The following is an 18394-nucleotide window of genomic DNA, read 5'->3' as shown; positions in this document are numbered from 1 at the left end:
TTCGGTAGACTTCATGGGGTCCCAATGTAATACTTTTAGACATGGCATTTTGCTTTTGATTTTTAAAACAATAGATTTATTGATGTTCCAAAAATAATTTATATTTTCAATGTTCATTATGGTAATCTTCTTTTACATTTTGATATTAATTGGCAACGCAGTCTTTCCAGCTTCCAATATTGCTAAAAGATAATAATGTAAAACCCATATCCATAAGAATCCACTGCTGTTGCTTCTGGTGTCTATAAAAGTGAAGATGTATGCCAGGCAGGATGTGATCGGAATACTACTCCTGTTTGATAAATGTAGCAGTGATAGTAAGAGTACTAAAGTAGAACGGGAACGGGTCACGAGATATGCTGGGGTGGATATTCGGGGTCGAATGAAATGAGAAGATGTAGGCGTATAAGGTATAAGGAAGCCTGTGGAGGATTCTGATGCGGAATCGAAGGGACGAAGGGACGAAGGATGCTGGTAGGTGGCTCACAAAGTGGCTGATTGAGAGGAAACGAGTTCTGAAAACATATACCGGTTTACCCAGCCTCTCAAAAGAAACATCCAGCGAGACGGATGGACCAGAGGTGAGCAAACTTTTCAGACCGCTATTTCCTCATCTCTTTTCGGCATTCGACGACAGACTCATTGAAACTTCCGCTTCTGCCATTGCATGAGTAGATTGCATCACTATGGGAACTGTACCACAAACTCCAACTTTGCTATTGAGACGGTGCAGGCATAAATGCGAAGTTTCCCTCTACATTGTTCGACGGGAACACTCTAAGGAGGCCATCATTATTCGATCACAAGGGACACTAAGGCGACTCTCGAAGGTTCTGAATTAGACATGATAAAGGAAAGCAGGTTCGAGGGATGGAGATAAATTCAAGGGTCGTTGGTCAAAGGCGAGGGATCATAGGCCGAAGGTTGAAGGTCATTGGTCTAACTGACAGCAGCAGAGTGGGGCAGAAGAGGCCAAAATTTAGCTAGAAATCAAGGTCATTAATAGAAAGAAATCATCTCACTAGATACTTTTGTGTTGATAATTTTCAACCTAATAGTTGAACTTTCAAACTGGAAATATGACTTTTTAGACATCAGAGATGAATTTTAAATCCAAAAGAAGATATGCTCAACATAACGGTTGAACTCTCCAATGAATAAGATGTCTTTAAGAAACTAGATACATTCTTTACAAATGAAGACGAATTTTTAATAAAATATATTAATTTTTAACAAAACAGATCAATTTTCAACTGGAAAAAACAAGTTTACAACAAACAAAACAAACAAAATTTAATTTTTACTCAAATAAACTAATTTCAAAAAAAAACCTAAGTTTTCAAGCTAGAAGCAATTGACTTATAAACCCCATAACATGAAGCTTTAACAAGAAAGCTAATTTTAAATTCAAGAAGATAAATTTTCAACAAAATAGTTTAATTTTCAACCAAAAAATATCAATTTTCAACTAAGAATGAAAACGCTTAATTTCCGGTTCAAAGAAACTATTTTTTAATATACAAAAAAAAAGAATTTGAAACCATCAGAATTTAACGAAAAAATACGAATTTAAGCAACATACATAAATTCTGAAAATAAATTATTACCCAAATAGTTAAATTTTTAAATAAATGGAACAAGTTTAATTTATTAAAATCCTTTTAAATCCGTTACAACCTAATGATATGTTTGCAAATTAAACCTATTTCTAAAAATTCGATAAAGCTTATTAGAAATATATTGAAAGCTTCTACAATTCTAGAAAGTTATATAAAATTTTTTTAATTACTTGAAATTTTTTGAGATTCCTTAAAATTCCAAAATTTTCGTAAATCCCTTGAAAACCCTTATAAAGTCTTTAGAATCTAAAATGTATTGAATTTCCTTCAAATTTGTCAAAACTTTCCATCAAATAAATAAATAAATAAATAACTCGTTTTCACATTTTTTTCTCTTAGTCTATGTATCTTCAACGAATTTCAATATTTTTCAATCTCCTCTTTCTGCCTCTTGTAACCAAAGACCCTTATCGTTTTTTTTTACTTCCATTCTGCCTCTTTAATATAATTTGAATTGTCTCTTTTTTCTACCTTCCGCGATCGAGTATGCTTATCATTTTCTATACTCTAATTTCGGAAGTCCAAATAAAAGTTAGAGAATGTTTTTTTAGAATTGATATGACTTTGAAAACATAGCTGAAATACAATATGACTTCCATCCTTATATACCCCTAACTTAAAATTGATTATTTTACCTTAGTCGACAACTATGTCGAAGTTAAGAAAACAGTTTGCCGGGCCTCTACTGCTGAAGACATATTTCACTTGTTAGTTACTTTAACCATCAGCCATCTAGTACACTGTAAAAAATTGAGCTGTGACAGGGATATTATTCCTTATTATAGCTAAACATTTACCTGAAAACGAACGAAGGAATTAAAAAAGATTCCTGGATCAGCGAGAATAAATATCCTCGACCATTTTCCATATACCAGGGGTATTCCATATACCAGGATAAGCTTTTTACCACTTAAAATGTGTGCGCATGTTAATATTAAATAGAGTTTATGATGCACCTACAAATGAATTATACGGATTTCAGGTAAATTCATTTTTGCGATACCAGACGAAAGATTGGCTAGTGTAAGTTAAAATATTTCTATGACGACTAAATTTTTTCCTAATCTAAAGATAATAAAATTATACATATTCTGTCAAAAATAATAAACTCTACAACTTAGCAATTGTGTCCAAATTACTGATTTACGAGAACAATTCACATAAAGTAACTAAATCTTTCACTCTTCTAACTAAACGTTTTACCTAATCTAAGCGGACACTTTCTTTGACTTTAATATATTCTCGATTCAATCGTTCGCCTCAAGAATTTTTTTTCATGTAGTGAAAAGAAGAAGAAATTGAAATAATAGACGGGAATTTGCTTTAGAAAAAATTTAGAAAAATATTAAGGTAGGTAGATGAAGAAAAGCTTGAGACAGAAAATATAGTATTAAAAAATAAAGACGTGCATTTCGGTTGACAAAAACATAGAAAAAGGTAGAACAAGATGTAGTATGGGATGATATAGAGAAGAGGAGATTGAAAAAGAGATACGGAAATATAGATTGACAGACAGGCAGAAAAAAATTGACCGGGATAGATAAAGGGTAGGATAAGATAGAAAAGAGGTGATTAAAACAAATAAAAAGAGAGATAAAAAGAGATGAAGAAAGAAAAAAATTTACGTGGATAAATAAAGGATAGGATGAGATAAAGAAGAGATAAAGAAGAATAAAAATATAACGACTTCTTATTTAACTTTATGAACAGGTCCACATTTTAAAAAATTGTCTAATAAAGAAGAAGAGATTGTAAAAGATAGATGGAAATTCAAATTTACAGAGAATTTGACGTGGATAGATAAAGAATAGGCTAAGATAGAAAATACAGTATTTAAATAAAGAATTGGATTTAGAATGACAAATGGATAAAAAAAGATAGACTTTAATATATTTATTATGGGATGAGATGGAAAAGAGATTGAAAAAGATAGATCGAAATATAGATTGACAGAGATATAGGAAAAAATTTACTAGATAGATAAAGGATAGGATAATTTAGATAAGAGGGGATTGGAAAAGATAGACACAAATTTAGATTGGCAGAGAGGTAGAAAAATATGGACGTGGACAGTAAGGATAAGATTAAAAAAAAAGAAGAAGAGATTGAAAGAAATGAACGGGAATTTAGATTCACAGTAATATACAAGTAATTTTTATTAAAGTTCTAAATTTATATGTACATACTTTTTGCAGAAGTTCTTAGGAGACAAATATAGTTATGCAGACATATTTTAAATAGGGTAAATTTCGTTTCGTGTCCGTCTTGAAATTAATACTCTAAATAGAAAGAGAAAAAATAGATTTTTTCACCTTTTTTCATACTTAATTATGTGTTAAAGAAAAATGGCTAATAAATTCTGAAGAAAAGACCATTTGTTTCTTAGCAGCGAAACTGCAATTACGCCAGTAAAAAGTTGTTTGTATGGCTGGTGGCGTATTGGGCATTAAGCGGATAAATAGACCTTAGTCACGGAAACCGTATTTGTACTCTGGGAGAACGGTATACCTTTCTGAAATACAAATTCCTTCAAAATCATATATTTGTTATCGATATTCCAAATACATGAAATGCAGAGAGAGAGAGAGAGAGCAAATGATTTAAGTCAAAAATAAAATTTTTATCAAATTAACCTTTTTCGTTAAAAAAATACATTTGTTGTTAAATGTTGAAACCATCTCTTAAAAAAGAATTTTTTAAATCCTTCATTGTAGTTAAAAATTTTTCCTTTTTGGTTGAAAATGTATCTATAGTTGAAAGTTAATCTGCTTTTGCAACGATTTCAATGAAAATTTAACAGTGATTATGAAATCTAAACTATTCGGTAGAAAATTCACCTTTCTGTTGAAAAATAATATTTTCTGGTTAAAAGAACAACTGCATTGTAGATAATTCGTCTTTTGGTTCAATAATTTAATTGATAGTGGATGTGTTTTGTTAAAAATTCGTCTTTTTTGGTAGATACTGAATATGCTCTCTTAAAGATTTATTTTTTTATTCGAAAATGTAAATATTTTATTTTTGATTGCAAGTATATTCTTTATAGGTTGAAAAATTAACTATTTGGTTAAAACTTAAACTACTTTTTGAAAAATTCGTTTATTTGTGTTGAAGATTCATCATTTCAGTTGAAAATCGAAATATTTCGTGTTAAAAATTAACTTTTTTGTTAACAATTGAACTATTTTTATGACAGTTTAACTATTTGGAAGGAACTTAACTTTTTGATTGAAAAATCATATTTTTTGGTTGAAAATTTAACTGTTTTGCAGAAAATTCAGCTTTTTGGCTTTAAAATTTAATAATTTTGTTGGCTTAAGGTCAACAATTTAATTTCTAGGTTAAACATTCAACTTTTGTAGGTAAAAATCCAATTAATTTTGTTTTAAAAATTCCTGCTTACGAAAAAAAAATTTCTAACCAAAAAAATTTACCCATTTCTTGTCTTATTGCAAATTTATCCTTTACAGGTAAAAACTATACAATTTAACTACGTTTTCTTTAAATATTATAATTATTATAATCTAAATTGAAAACTGTAATTTAAACTTCTGAGGAATCACAGCCGTAAATTGTAACTGAAATATGATTCTTTTTGTTATTAAAGGAGGTTCGCAAAGCACCTACAGCTTTAACGATTACATTCTCATTACGAAGCTTGCGCTTCGCACTCGATAATTTGTCTCCAATTAAAAAACTTTATCAAGATAATTTGTAAATTCTGTTAAAAGCTACTAAAAACAACGCTTTAAAATAATGGATGTCTTAAAAACCAAAATTGCATATTTTTGAAAATGATCCAACTTTTGGAACTTTTGTTTGATTAAGAAATTTCATGATGATAGTTTTGAAAAATGTCATTATGATAATTTGAAACTCTTGTTGCCATTTACCAGAATATTTGACAATAAATTTTAAAACTAATACAATTTTTCTTCTTCAAATTTTGAAAAAACTAAACTTTTTAAATGTTTTGTTTAATCCAAAAATTTAAAATGAGATAGTTTCTGAATGTAATTGATATCTAGTGAAGAATTTAAATAAAATTTCCTATTTTATCAGAATTTTTTTTTTTATTTTTCGGAACATTAAAAAAATTTTCAAAAAAATAAAATTTTTCTAATTTTCATTGAAATTGAAAATTTTATTGAGATAATTTGAAAGCCTTCTACCCATCTAAGAGTGCCCAAACGTAGAGATCCGTTAAAAGTCAGAGATTGCAAATTTGAACGATTACATTACACTCTCATTAATGAGAATTTAAAAATTTGTCTAAAATTTTGAAAAACATCTAACTTAAAAAATTTTTGTCTAATCGAAAAATTCGGCTGGGATAGTTTTAAAACATATTTGGTATCTAGTGAAACTTTTGAATAAAATTTTGAGATCAATTAAGAAAATATTTTTTTCTATTTTTAAAAAATTTTCAAATTTTTTAAAAGTATAGAACTTTTTAAATTTTCATCTAAATTAAAAATTTTTATTTGGAAAATATGCTACTCTTCTACCCACCTATGAGCACCTTTGACCAACATTTCTAAAATACAAAAAAAAATTGTTGAAAAATTTGAAAATTATCTACATTTTTTTATTTTAATTGGAAATATCTGTTTCATGAACTTAACCTTCATTTTATAAACAGCAGACAGACATACAGACAGGCAGACAGGCACCGAAAAATTTTCATGATTTTTTATTGAAAAGTTAACTGTTTGGTTAGAAAATAATATAATTTTATAAAAATTCAATTATATTGTACAAAATTAAGTTTTTTATTGAAAAATCATAATCTCTGGTGAAAAATTTAACTATTTTGTAAATAATTGGTCTTTTTGGCTTAAAATGCAACAATTTTATTTTAAATTATTGTATTTTGTTGAAAAATTGTCTTTGTTAGAAGCGCATTTATCAGCTTCATTAAGAATTCATTTTTTCAATTATAGATGTATTTCGGTTGTTAAAAAATCAGCTTTTTGTTGAATAGTCATAATTTTTTTTGTTTAAAAAAATTTTTTTAAAAGAAAAATTACCCGTTCCATTTTTATAAGAAATTTATCCTTTATGGGTTGAAAAAGTTTGCGGTTAAATAAAAAATTCTTATTTTTTATAGAATTTAACTAGTTGACTTTTTTCAATTTATTATTTTGTTGAAAGTTTTATTTGTTTGTTTCTTATTACAACTGATTAAAAGAATTTTTTATTGTGTAAAAAATGCATCTTTTATGCGAGAAAGTCATCTTTCTTGTCTATAAAGGGACATTTTTGTAGAAAAATAAACTACCTAACAAAAAATTCATCTTCTTGGCTTAGAAATATAACTATCTGGTTGTTAATGGAACTTTTCGGTTAAAAAATATTGTTTTTATGGTCGGAAATCTGTCTTTGCGGGTTCGAAGGTAATCTGTTTTTGTAGAAAATATTTTTTTCATTAAAAATTGAACTAAAAAAAACTTAAGATTTTTGCAAACAGGAAATGTTTAAAACTTTTTTAGGATCCCAATACGCTACTTTTTCTATTAGTATCGATTTTATAATCCAGAATTTTTTATTTTCTACCCACTCTATTATTTAGGGTTCTAGTTATTCTTTATAATAAGTAGATTCAATATCGATGAAGTTTAGAGGGCGTGTCGGCTTTATCTTTGTTTTTACTTTTTTTTTGCTATAAATTTAGCAACCGTCATTTGCAGCGGGCCAGGTACTTTGGAATAATATAGCAGTCTCTGCAGTGGAACTGTCCAGATTTAATTTGAGTTTTTATATTGGGACGAGGCGTGTGGAATTCAAATGAAGTCGATATACCATTACTCGATCCTCACAGTCTGAATTCCTTCTTTTCTCTATTCAGCTCCTGCGTTTTCACTGGATGCACCTACAGACTCTAAAATATTCAGATATTCCACTGTTTTCCCTACTGAATTATCACCATTATTGCATCTATAATCACCAACAAAATCTTAGTTCCAGATTCTCAAATTTCATTTGAAATTCTTTTTCTAAACCAAGAGAAACTTTAAAATTATAGATTCAATCTTAAAATTCATTCCTTCTTTTTCCTATTTATTTTTTTTCCGAACAGTTTATAGTTCAATAATATACGTCAATTTAAATATTTAGCAACAGAACCTGAAAGGAATATTTTTGAATTAAATTTAAAATCCTTTTGACAAAATTTAGGGAGTCTTTAAAATTAGATGTGATAATCGTCCAATTCATTCATTTCTTTGTCTATTGATTTTTTTCCTAACAGTCTTTTACTGTCATTTTGACAGTTTAATAGTATACATCAGATTGGAAGTTGATCAACAGAAACTTGCATTCAGATGTTTAATGCAATTTGAACTTATGTTTATAAATTGAGACAAACCTTAACGTTCTATATAATAATCTTCGAATTTATTAATTTAATTGTACATTGATTTAATTTCTACCACCCAGTTTCATAGTTAATTAATAAACTTCAGTCTCACAGTTTATTATTACACTTCAGTTTGACGCTTTATCATTAAACGACGGTTTGACAGATATACGCATTTTAATAAATTGAGGGAAACTTTAAAATTCTACATAATAATTATCAAGCTCTTTCATTCTTTGGCCTCTTAATTTTTTTCTACCATCCAGCTTGACAGTTAATCAGGATGTTTCAATTTGACAGTTTATTAGAAAATGTCAGTTTGACAGTTTACAGGTATGCGTTATTTTGACAGTTTATCAGTATATTTCAGTTTCCAAGTTTCTTATTATGCGTTAATTTGACAGATTATGAGAAAAAGTTTCACAGTTCATTTGTATATGTCAGTTTAAACCGTTTATTATTACACGTCAGTACGACAGTTTATTTTATAAGTTTGCATTAGTCAATTGGACAATTTATTAGCAGACGTCAGTTTGACATTTTATAAATGTACGTTAGTTTAACAGTCTATTAGGAAAAGTAAGTTTGACAGTTCATGAGCAAGCGTTAGTTGGACAGTTTACTAGTATAAATCAGCATGACAGTTTATTAGTATACCTCAGTTTAACGGTTTATTGTGGAAAGTTAGTTTTACCTTTTATAAATATCTTAGATTGACAGTTCATTTGCATATGTAAGTTTTGACAGTTTATTAGTATACGACATTATGACAGTTTATTTTATAAGTTTGCATTCATTAGATAGTTTATTAGTATACGGTAGTTGGACAGTTTATCAGTATACGTGAGTTTGACAATTCATTAGGAAATACCGGATTGATTGTTTATAAGTGTGCATTAGTTGGACGGTTTATTAACATGAGTTAGTATGACAGTTCATTAGTGTACGTCAGATTGACATTTTATAAATAAGCGTTCGCTTGACAGTTTATTAGTATACGTCAGTTTGATGGTTTATTAGGAAATGTCAATTTCACATGTTATAAATATGCATTACTTAGACAGTTTATGACTATACATTCCCGCGTTAAAAAAGTTTGCATGGCTAGAGCATGGCAAGAAACTTGGAAATATCTGACTAAAGCATGGGTCACGGCTAAATGGCAGCATTACGCAAGCCTTGCTCTTGTCCGTTTTCCATGCTTAGGACACGCTAAACAAAAATTAATATTCTTAAGAACATGTAAGTGCACGAGAAAATTAGCCTGCGTTAAAAATGAAAATCTTTGCCAATAGCCGACACGTCTTTAAATCGTAAGTTCACTACCCGGGTGCACCGGGTCGCGCACCAGGTAGTTTAGCATGTATTCTACGATAAGTTTCTAAGAATTTAAATTGTGCTAAATGACAAAATAACTACCATTAGAGAATGGACTATCCGGGTAAATCGAATTGTGCACTAGGTAGTTAAGCACGTATTCTACAAGAACTTTTTCAAAATTTAAATTGTTCAAACAGCTAAAATTACTAAAAATTGTGATTCGACGACCCGGGTGCACCAGATCGAGCACCAGGTAGTATAATGCGTATTCTACGAGAACTTAAAAAAATTTTTAATTTTGCTGACTGCCAAAATAACTACCAATGGTGAGTTGACGATTTACGTGCACCGAGTTGAGCACAAGGTAGTTTAATGTGTATTTTACGAGAACTTTGGAAAAATCTAAATATTGTGGATAACGAAAACAATGCCAAATAATGAGTAGACGACAAGAGGGAACCGGATCGCGCATGAGGTAGCTCAGCACGTATTCTACAAGAATTAAAAAAATGTTATTTGTTCCAAAACCAAAATAACTAAAAATTGTCAGTCTACGATGCAGGCGCACCGGATTGAGCATCGGGTAGTTTCATACGTATTCTACGACAGCCCGGTTCACCCAGATCTTAGGCTCACCATTGGTTGTTATTTTGACAGTTTCCACTATTCAAATTCTTGGAAGATTTCCGTAGAATACTTGCTGAAAAACCTGGGGCTCGAACTGAAACACCCGGGTCGTCGAATCATCATTTGGAATTATTTTCGTTAATTACACAAATTTACATGTTTGAAAAGTTCTAGTAGAATACGTATTAAACAAACTAGTGCGTGATCCAGTTCACACAGATCGTCGACTCACAGTTTTGAGTAATTGTGGCTGTTGGAGCAATCTATATATTGAAAAACTTCACGTAGAATACGTGCTAGAATACGTGCTAATCTGGGGGTTGAACTGGTGCACCAGGGTCCTTGACTGACCATTTGGAATACTTTTCATTATTCAGAAAATTTAAATTTCCAAAAAGTTCTCCTAGAATACGCAATGTGCTACCTGGTACTCGATCTAGTGCATCCGGATTGTCACCTTACAATTTTAGTAATTTTGGTTGTTAGAACAATCTAAATTTTTTAAAAGTTTACGCAGAATACGTGCTAAACTACCTGGGGCGAGATCTAGGAGACCTGGGTGGTCAACTGAACATTTGGAATTGTTTTCATTATTCACAAAATCTAAAGTTTTTAAAAGTTCTCGTAGAATAGATATTAAACTACCTGGTGCTTGATGTGCTCATCGCGCATCAGGTAGCTCAGCGCGTATTCTACAAGAATTAAAAAAATGTTATTAGTTCCAAAACCAAAATAACTAAAAATTGTCAGTCTACGATCCAGGCGCACCGGATTGAGCATCGGGTAGTTTCATACGTATTCTACGACAGCCCGGTTCACCCAGATCGTAGGCTCACCATTGGTTGTTATTTTGACAGGTTCCACTATTCAAATTCTTGGAAGATTTCCGTAGAATACTTGCTGAAAAACCTGGGGCTCGAACTGGAACACCCGGGTCGTCGAATCATCATTTGGAATTATTTGTTTAATTACACAAATTTACATGTTTGAAAAGTTCTAGTAGAATACGTATTAAACTAACTAGTGCGTGATCCAGTTCACACAGATCGTCAACTCACAATTTTGAGTAATTGTGGCTGTTGGAGCAATCTATATATTGAAAATTTTCGCGTAGAATACGTGCTATAATACGTGTTAATCTGGGTGTCGAACTGGTGCACCAGAGTCCTTGACTGACCATTTGGAATACTTTTCATTATTCAGAAAATTTAAATTTCCAAAAAGTTCTCCTAGAATACGCAATGTGCTACCTGGTAATCGATCTAGTGCATCCGGATTGTCACCTTACAATTTTTAGTAATTTTGGCTGTTAGAACAATCTAAATTTTTAAAAAGCTTAAGCAGAATACGTGCTAAACTACCTTGGGCGAGACCTAGGAGACCTGGGTGGTCAACTGAACATTTGGAATTGTTTTCATTATTCACAAAGTCTAAAGTTTTTAAAAGTTCTCGTAGAATAGATATTAAACTACCTGGTGCTTGATCAGCTGCACTCGTACTGTCTACTCACCATTTTTAATAATTTTGGCTGTAAGAATAATCTAAATTTTAAAAAAGTTCTCGAAGAATACGTGCTAAGCCATCTGGGGCGCGACTTGACAGACCCGGGTCGTCAACTGAACATTTTGAATTGTTTCCATTATTCACGCGGATCTTCGACTCACAATTTTGAGTCATTTTGGCTGTTGGGACTGGCTAAATGTTGAAAAAGTTATTGTGGAATACGTGCTGAGCTAGAGTGCGCGACTAGATTCACCCGGATCGCCACTCTCTAATGGTAGTGATTTTGGCAATGGGCACAATTTAAATTCTTAAAAAGTTCTCGTGGAATACGTGCCGAACTACCTGGTGCGCGACCCGGTGCACCCGGGTAGTGAACTTACCATTGAGATACGTGTCGGTTACTGGCAAACCAAAGATTTTCATTTTTAACACAGGCTAATTTTTTCTGACACTTACATGTACTCAGGAATATTCATTTGTTTTTAGCGTGTCGTAGGCATGGGAAACGGACAAGAGCAAGACTTTCGCCATGCTACCATTCAGCCCTGATCAATGCTTTAGCCAGATATTTCCAAGTGTCAAGATAAACTTTTCTTTGACTGAAAGCCAATGATTTTTTTTAAGCAAATAAATTTTCTTTGAGGCAAAGAATCTTTATTCTGGGGAATATTTTTGGAATACGAGCAACAACAAAAATGTAGATTAATAACACAATCAGTCCTATTTTTCCTCATCCACTACTTTCTTTTCATTGATAAGAGTCCATCTTAATCTTCTTTTTTTTGCACAGAAAATTATCTTAAGGAAAACTCTAATAATAAATAATGCTACGTGAAGTAATGATAGAGTAGTAAATCATATAAAACCATAAACATCAAATAACTGGACTTGATACCATTTTAAATCTGTAGCTGATGAACTCAGCACATTTCCATGTCTTAAGGCATATTCTGTCCAAAAAACGCCTGGGTCTTTAAGAATCATAATTCTGTCGTAATAAAGTTTTGATGTCCTTTCGCTATTATATCTGAAGAAAAAAAATTTTTTTATTGAAACCCTTCTCTTAGTAAAAATAAGAGAGGATAAAATCTTTTATTTAGGATAATTTAAAAACAAATAATGCGAATGAAACAAAAAATACTGATAACTTTGAAAGACGATAACTCTGACAGAAATAAAGCTGAAACTTTCAAATTTAAAGTACCCATTCTTTAAAATATTTTCTTTAATATAAGTCAAGACATATTAAATAATCTATTCGGGTTTTGTATATATAAATAAAATTATCCAAGTTTTGAGAGCCAATAGTGGCTTAAGCCGGCTAAAATCGAGAGCAGCGCTTAGACATCTTTATTTATATCTCAAGAACCAATACATATTTTTTAATGTTTCCTGGCTTAAATTAATGATACACTGTTAAAGAATGCTTCATGTAAATGTAAAAACTTTTATAGTCTGAAAAAAAAACAGATTTTCTCTTTTTCGTTCACAATCAATCGATTCGAGGGTTCCCATTAATCATCCGTGTGTTACAAAGGCCTTAATATTTTAGTGATCTAAAATAATAAAACAATTATTTTTAATTATTTTTTTTTAAATTAGAAAAATATATGACTCCGAAAAACTGTTCCAAAATTTTCAATAGTCTTCTTTGCAAAAATTAGACCTGGTACTTACTTAAAATTTGAATCTGTGGTAGCCAATGATAAGTTTTTACATTTTCCGGCAGTCCCGGCAGCAATTCTTCCAGCCTAGCAATTTTAATTAAAACACGCACCGGCGCTATATTTTTAAAATTAGAATAAAAATCTTCTAGAGTTTCTTTGGGAAAAGTTTCAATTTTTACCATTGATCCAAAAGTTACGTATATGCATCAATCTTTACTTCCATCCAACCATTTTTTTAGATGCTGCAAGATAGTTTTATTATGATTAAAAAATATCTTTACTTTATGAAATATAACTGCCAAAAATAAATTATAATATAATTTATATTACATTTATATTTACACTACCGTCGGAAATTATTTCACATGAGAAGTTTAGAGAAAAAATGAATTTTTTTTTGGATTTTGGACTTCAACTTCCACTTATCATATGCCTTAAGTTAGTTGTGATGAAAAACTGAAATTTTTAAAACATAATTTGAAAATCTTATCTTGAATTGAACACCAGAAAACTACGAAAATCTTAAACTAAATACGAGATATAATTAGAAATGTCCAAGCGTTTCGTAAAGTTCCAGTTAGCAATCACCACTGTCACCCGGGAACTCGACGTAGATATGCTTGCACATTTTCAATCATATCTCAGGAACTCCTGAACATTTTTTAAGTTTTTTTTGCTTTAGTTAAAGATAAGACTGTGGAAATTCTTTTCTCTAAATTGCAATATATTTCTATAAACTACTCGAATCTTATGAAAACTTGAATTAAGGTAGAAAATTGTAGAATTTTCTTCTTTATAATTTATTTCCGAAAGAAGTGCAAAAATATAGATTTTTTGATACGATAACACTGACCAGTACCAAATCTTCTTTTTTATCTTCTACGTGTAAACAATCAGCTTCCAAAATCCCCGGAATAAATGGTTTTATTCCATTTACACTATAATGCGAATTCACAAATACCAAAGAAAATTCCGTTGATATTTCATAAATGCTCAGATATCCTGGTCCGAAATACTCATCCATGTACTTTTTTTGCAAAACCTGAATAATAATTAAATTTATACTTGGCTATATGAACGAAAATTACATTCTGCAGGCGTTCCAAAAAATTCAATTTATTTGGCAAACTGGTGAAAGCTCCAGGTGAAAATGCAAGATTTGAAGGCTTTCCTGAAGGATCATTTGCCCAATCGTAAATTGCCGTTGTAGTAACACCGATCATTGGTATATTCAAAAATCGCGAAAAAGCAAAAAAAAAATGAGCAGAAAAAGTATGAAAATAAGGCATAGTAAACGCCAGATTATTTATAATTATATAAATTACATCAACAAAGAATATTAACAAAATATATTATCTAACAATGAAAGAAACCAAAATCTTTTTTAAAATTATTTTTAAATTATAAGTTTATTAGTTCACAAAAAAATTGAATTTCCAAAAGTAACAAATCTCAATTACTAAAATTTTAATTCGAAAATTTAAAAACTGGTTTCCCTGCAGATTTATGTTCGAAATCACGAAATTTGTCAAACTATCTAGAAGCAAAAAGAAAATTTTCAAAATTACTAAAGGCACCAAACTTGAAATTCTTTAACTTCAAAACTGGATTCTTTGAAAATTTATTGATACATTCAAAGTTAAGCTAGTGGCCAAAAAATAAAATTACAATATTAACAAATTCACCAAGTTCGAACTTCTAAAATTTCGGAAGCTGAATTCTCTGCAAATTTAATTCTAAAATAACCACAGTCAAAAAATTTGCAGTTCTTAAATTAGAAAACTAAGCTCTCTGTCAATTTATTGATAAATTGTAATTTTGTTCATTCACCAAAAATTATTTTCACAATTTATTACATTTGCAATTCCAAAGTTTAAAAACTGACCAGTTTTTACATTTATTTTTAAATTACAGTTTTTGTCATGAATTTATAAACTATAGTTTTCCAAATTTTCAAATTATCAAAGTTACAAAATTTTAAATAATACTAAAATGTTATAAATGGTTTTCTTTTAAATTGGTTGTGAATCTTTGTCAATCTGTAGTAGCATATAAATCTTTTTTTGAATTTCCAAGTATACCAAGTTTGCAATGATAAAATTTAAATACAATTTATTTATATATTCTATGCTTATCCAACAGGAAAAACTGGAAATTTTAAAATTATCAAGTTTACCCAATTACTAATTCTAAAATTTAAAAACTGGGTACTTTGCCAATTTATTTTGAAATTAGAAAATTTACCATATTTCAAATTATTCTAAAATTTCAAAACTGAGTTCTTTCCTGAATTAATTATAAATTCAAAATTTATCAAGAAGCTAAACTCTAATTTTCAAAATGATCAAATTTAGCAATTATGAAAATCTGAAATTTCAAAACTTAATGGTCTGCAAATTTGTATTAATTTAAGGTTTATCAAATATCTCAACGATAAATTTTAAAACTGCTAAATGCACGAAATTCTGAAATTTCCAAGCTGTTGACAATCGACAAAAAAAATCAAATTGAATTAAATTAAGAATTGCCTTCTTTTTGCAAGTTTATTACCAAAATTAATAAATTTGGTAAACTATTTCGTAGCACAAAGTAAAGTTTCACAATATCCAATGGTTTTTAATTTTTAATTTTAAAATTTTAAAACCAGATTCTTTCAAAGTTATTTATCTATCCTACGTTTATCTAGTAGTCAGCCACTAAAATATCAAAATCACTCGATGCACCAAATTCGAAATAATAAAATTTTAAAACTGAATTCCTTACAAATTTATTTCCGAAATAGTCAAATTTACGAAATTTGCCTTTCTTAAATTACAAAACTAAGCCTTTTGTAGAGTTATTCATAAATTATAAGTTTATGTATTCGCCAAAATGTAAATTTAAAAATTTAGCACATTAGCAATTGAAAAATTTCATAACTAGCAAGTTTTTAAATTCATTTTTATATTAAAAATGTATCAAGTCACGAAAAAATAAATTTCGAAATTACCAAATTGCCAAAATTATAAAATTTAAAAACTGGGTTTCTTTCATAATTAAATTTTAAATAAATGAAAAATATATTTGAAAAATTAATCCAAAAATTGCAAACTTACCAAGTTTGAAATTCGAAAATTTCAACAGTGGTAAGTTCTTACTTTTATTTATAAATTATAAATTCATTAAGTCTCTAAATGTAGTCTTAAAGTTGCCAAATTGACTCAATTTTAAATTTGAAAGTTTGAAAACTGGATTCTTTGCAAATTTATTTATCAATCCTATGATTATCTAGTTGCCATATTTGCAATTTAAAAACAAAAGTTCAAAAGCGTCAAACTTACTATATTTTGAAATTCTACAATTTAACAACTGAAAAGTTTTCACTTTCATTTATAAATGATGAATTTTGCAAAAGACCAAACTATAAATTGGGAAATTAACAAATTGGCCAAATTTTTTAGTCTAAAATTTGAAAACTGAGTTCTTTGTACATTTGGTAATAAATTTGAGCTGTATCTAGTCATCCAAAAATAAAATTCTAAATTGCCAAATTCACCACGTTTATAATTATGAAATTTTCAAGCAAGGTTCCTTGCATTTTTATTTGAAAATGATCAAATATACCAAATTTCCAAACTGAGTTTCTGCATATTTATTTATAAATTATAAATTTTCCAGATCGCCATACTATAAATTTCAAAATTTACCAAATTTAACATTATATTGTTTGAAAACTGTATTTTTCAAAATTATTTTGAAGTCGACAAATTTACCATATTCTTATATTCTAAAATTTAAAAACTGAGTTCTTTGCCAACTTGATTAAAGATTCAAAATTCATCATGTAGCCAATATATTAATTTAAAAATTTCAAAACTGAGTTTTCTGCAAATCTATTTATAAATTCAAAGTTTATCTAGTAGCAAAAACTAAATAAATTTCCAAAATTGCCAAATGTACGAAGTTTGGAGTTCTAAATTTTAAATGGTGGAACGTTTTTAAATTTTTTTTTTGAATTATGATTCATCAACTCACCAAATTTATTTCAAAATTGTTAAATCGGCTAAATTTGAAATTCAAAAACGTTAATTGTAGATTCTTTGCAAATTTATCTCTGTATATTTTGTCACAAATAAATAAATGTTAAAAGTACAAGACCAAAGTATCGTATTGTAAAATTTAAAAACTGGGTTTTCGGCAAATTTTACCTATAAACTCTATGATTCTCTAGTCGCAAAAAAATGTGAGATTCCAAAATGCAGCAAAGATTTGAACTCTGAAATTTTGAAATTGGGTTTTCTAAATATTTATTAATAAGTTATAAATTCGTGAATTCATTAAACTATGAATTTAGAATTGCAAAATTTACCATATTTGCAATTCTAGAATTTTTAAACTGCTGGGAGTAAAGAAAATTGAATGGAATTATATTGAGTTAAAAAGTGGATTATTTATAAATTTTTTCTTATACTTAAAATTCTAATAGTCTAAAACTGAGAATTCTAAAAATCATTTAAAAATTCTGCGTATATTTTTTAGCAAACCCAAAATACTGTGCATTCCGAAATTAGTAAATTTAACAAATTTGTAACCTTAAAACTTGAAAACTGGGTTCTTTGTATAATTAGGAATAAAATTTAGATATATCACCTTATCGAAAAATCAATTTCAATTTCTAAAAATAATTATTGGATTTTAAGGCACTTTATAATATTAAAAAAACGGTTTTTCATAATACAAAATTTTTTATCAACATAATTTAAAGCTGATGCGAAATAAAAAAAGATTCCTTGGTTCGAGGTGAATCGATTGACTTACAATGTTAATACATTTTATGAAAGAGTGCGGAAGTTAAATTCATAATCCATGGAAATACGATTTTTTATAGTAAAACCTTTCTCTTTAAAATAATTGAAAGTTAATGCAAAATAAAAAGATTTCTTGGTTCTAGATAAATGGATTAAGCTATTATGTTAATATATTTAGTCGAAGAGTTAGGAAATTATAGTAAATTATTTCATATTAAAAAACGATTTTTATAGTGAACATTTTTCATTATTATATTTTAAAGTTGATGGGAGCATAGAAAAATGTGTTAATTCGAGACTAATAATGATCTATAATATTGATACATTTAATTGAAGAGTAAGAAAGATATGTGAATTCATAATATTTAAAATACGATTTTTTATAATAAAACCTTATTTGAGATAAAGTAGTTGACCTATAATGTTAATACATTTTGTCAAAGAGTAAGGAAGTTATGGTCATTTATATTATATTAAAAATCAAATCTTATAGTAAAAATTTTCTTATACTTA

At 28.9% G+C, this 18394-nt stretch overlaps 1 protein-coding gene across 1 annotated transcript in view; it reads right to left on the bottom strand.

Moving 5' to 3' along the window:
- The window catches only part of LOC117170081, a 44996-nt gene extending 30679 nt beyond the window's left edge, over positions 1-14317 (bottom strand). The window contains exons 1-2 of the mRNA XM_033356604.1: positions 14183-14317; positions 13948-14136 (exon numbers count right to left, since the gene is read on the bottom strand). Coding sequence (XP_033212495.1) covers positions 13948-14136; positions 14183-14317 — 324 coding nt within the window. The remainder of the gene's footprint in view (positions 1-13947; positions 14137-14182) is intronic.
- Positions 14318-18394: the final 4077 nt, after the last annotated feature.

Source organism: Belonocnema kinseyi, chromosome 3 (assembly GCF_010883055.1).
Source record: "Belonocnema kinseyi isolate 2016_QV_RU_SX_M_011 chromosome 3, B_treatae_v1, whole genome shotgun sequence".
In the NCBI taxonomy this organism is placed as follows: Eukaryota; Metazoa; Arthropoda; class Insecta; order Hymenoptera; family Cynipidae; genus Belonocnema; species Belonocnema kinseyi.
This window is presented reverse-complemented; position numbering and strand designations above follow the sequence as displayed.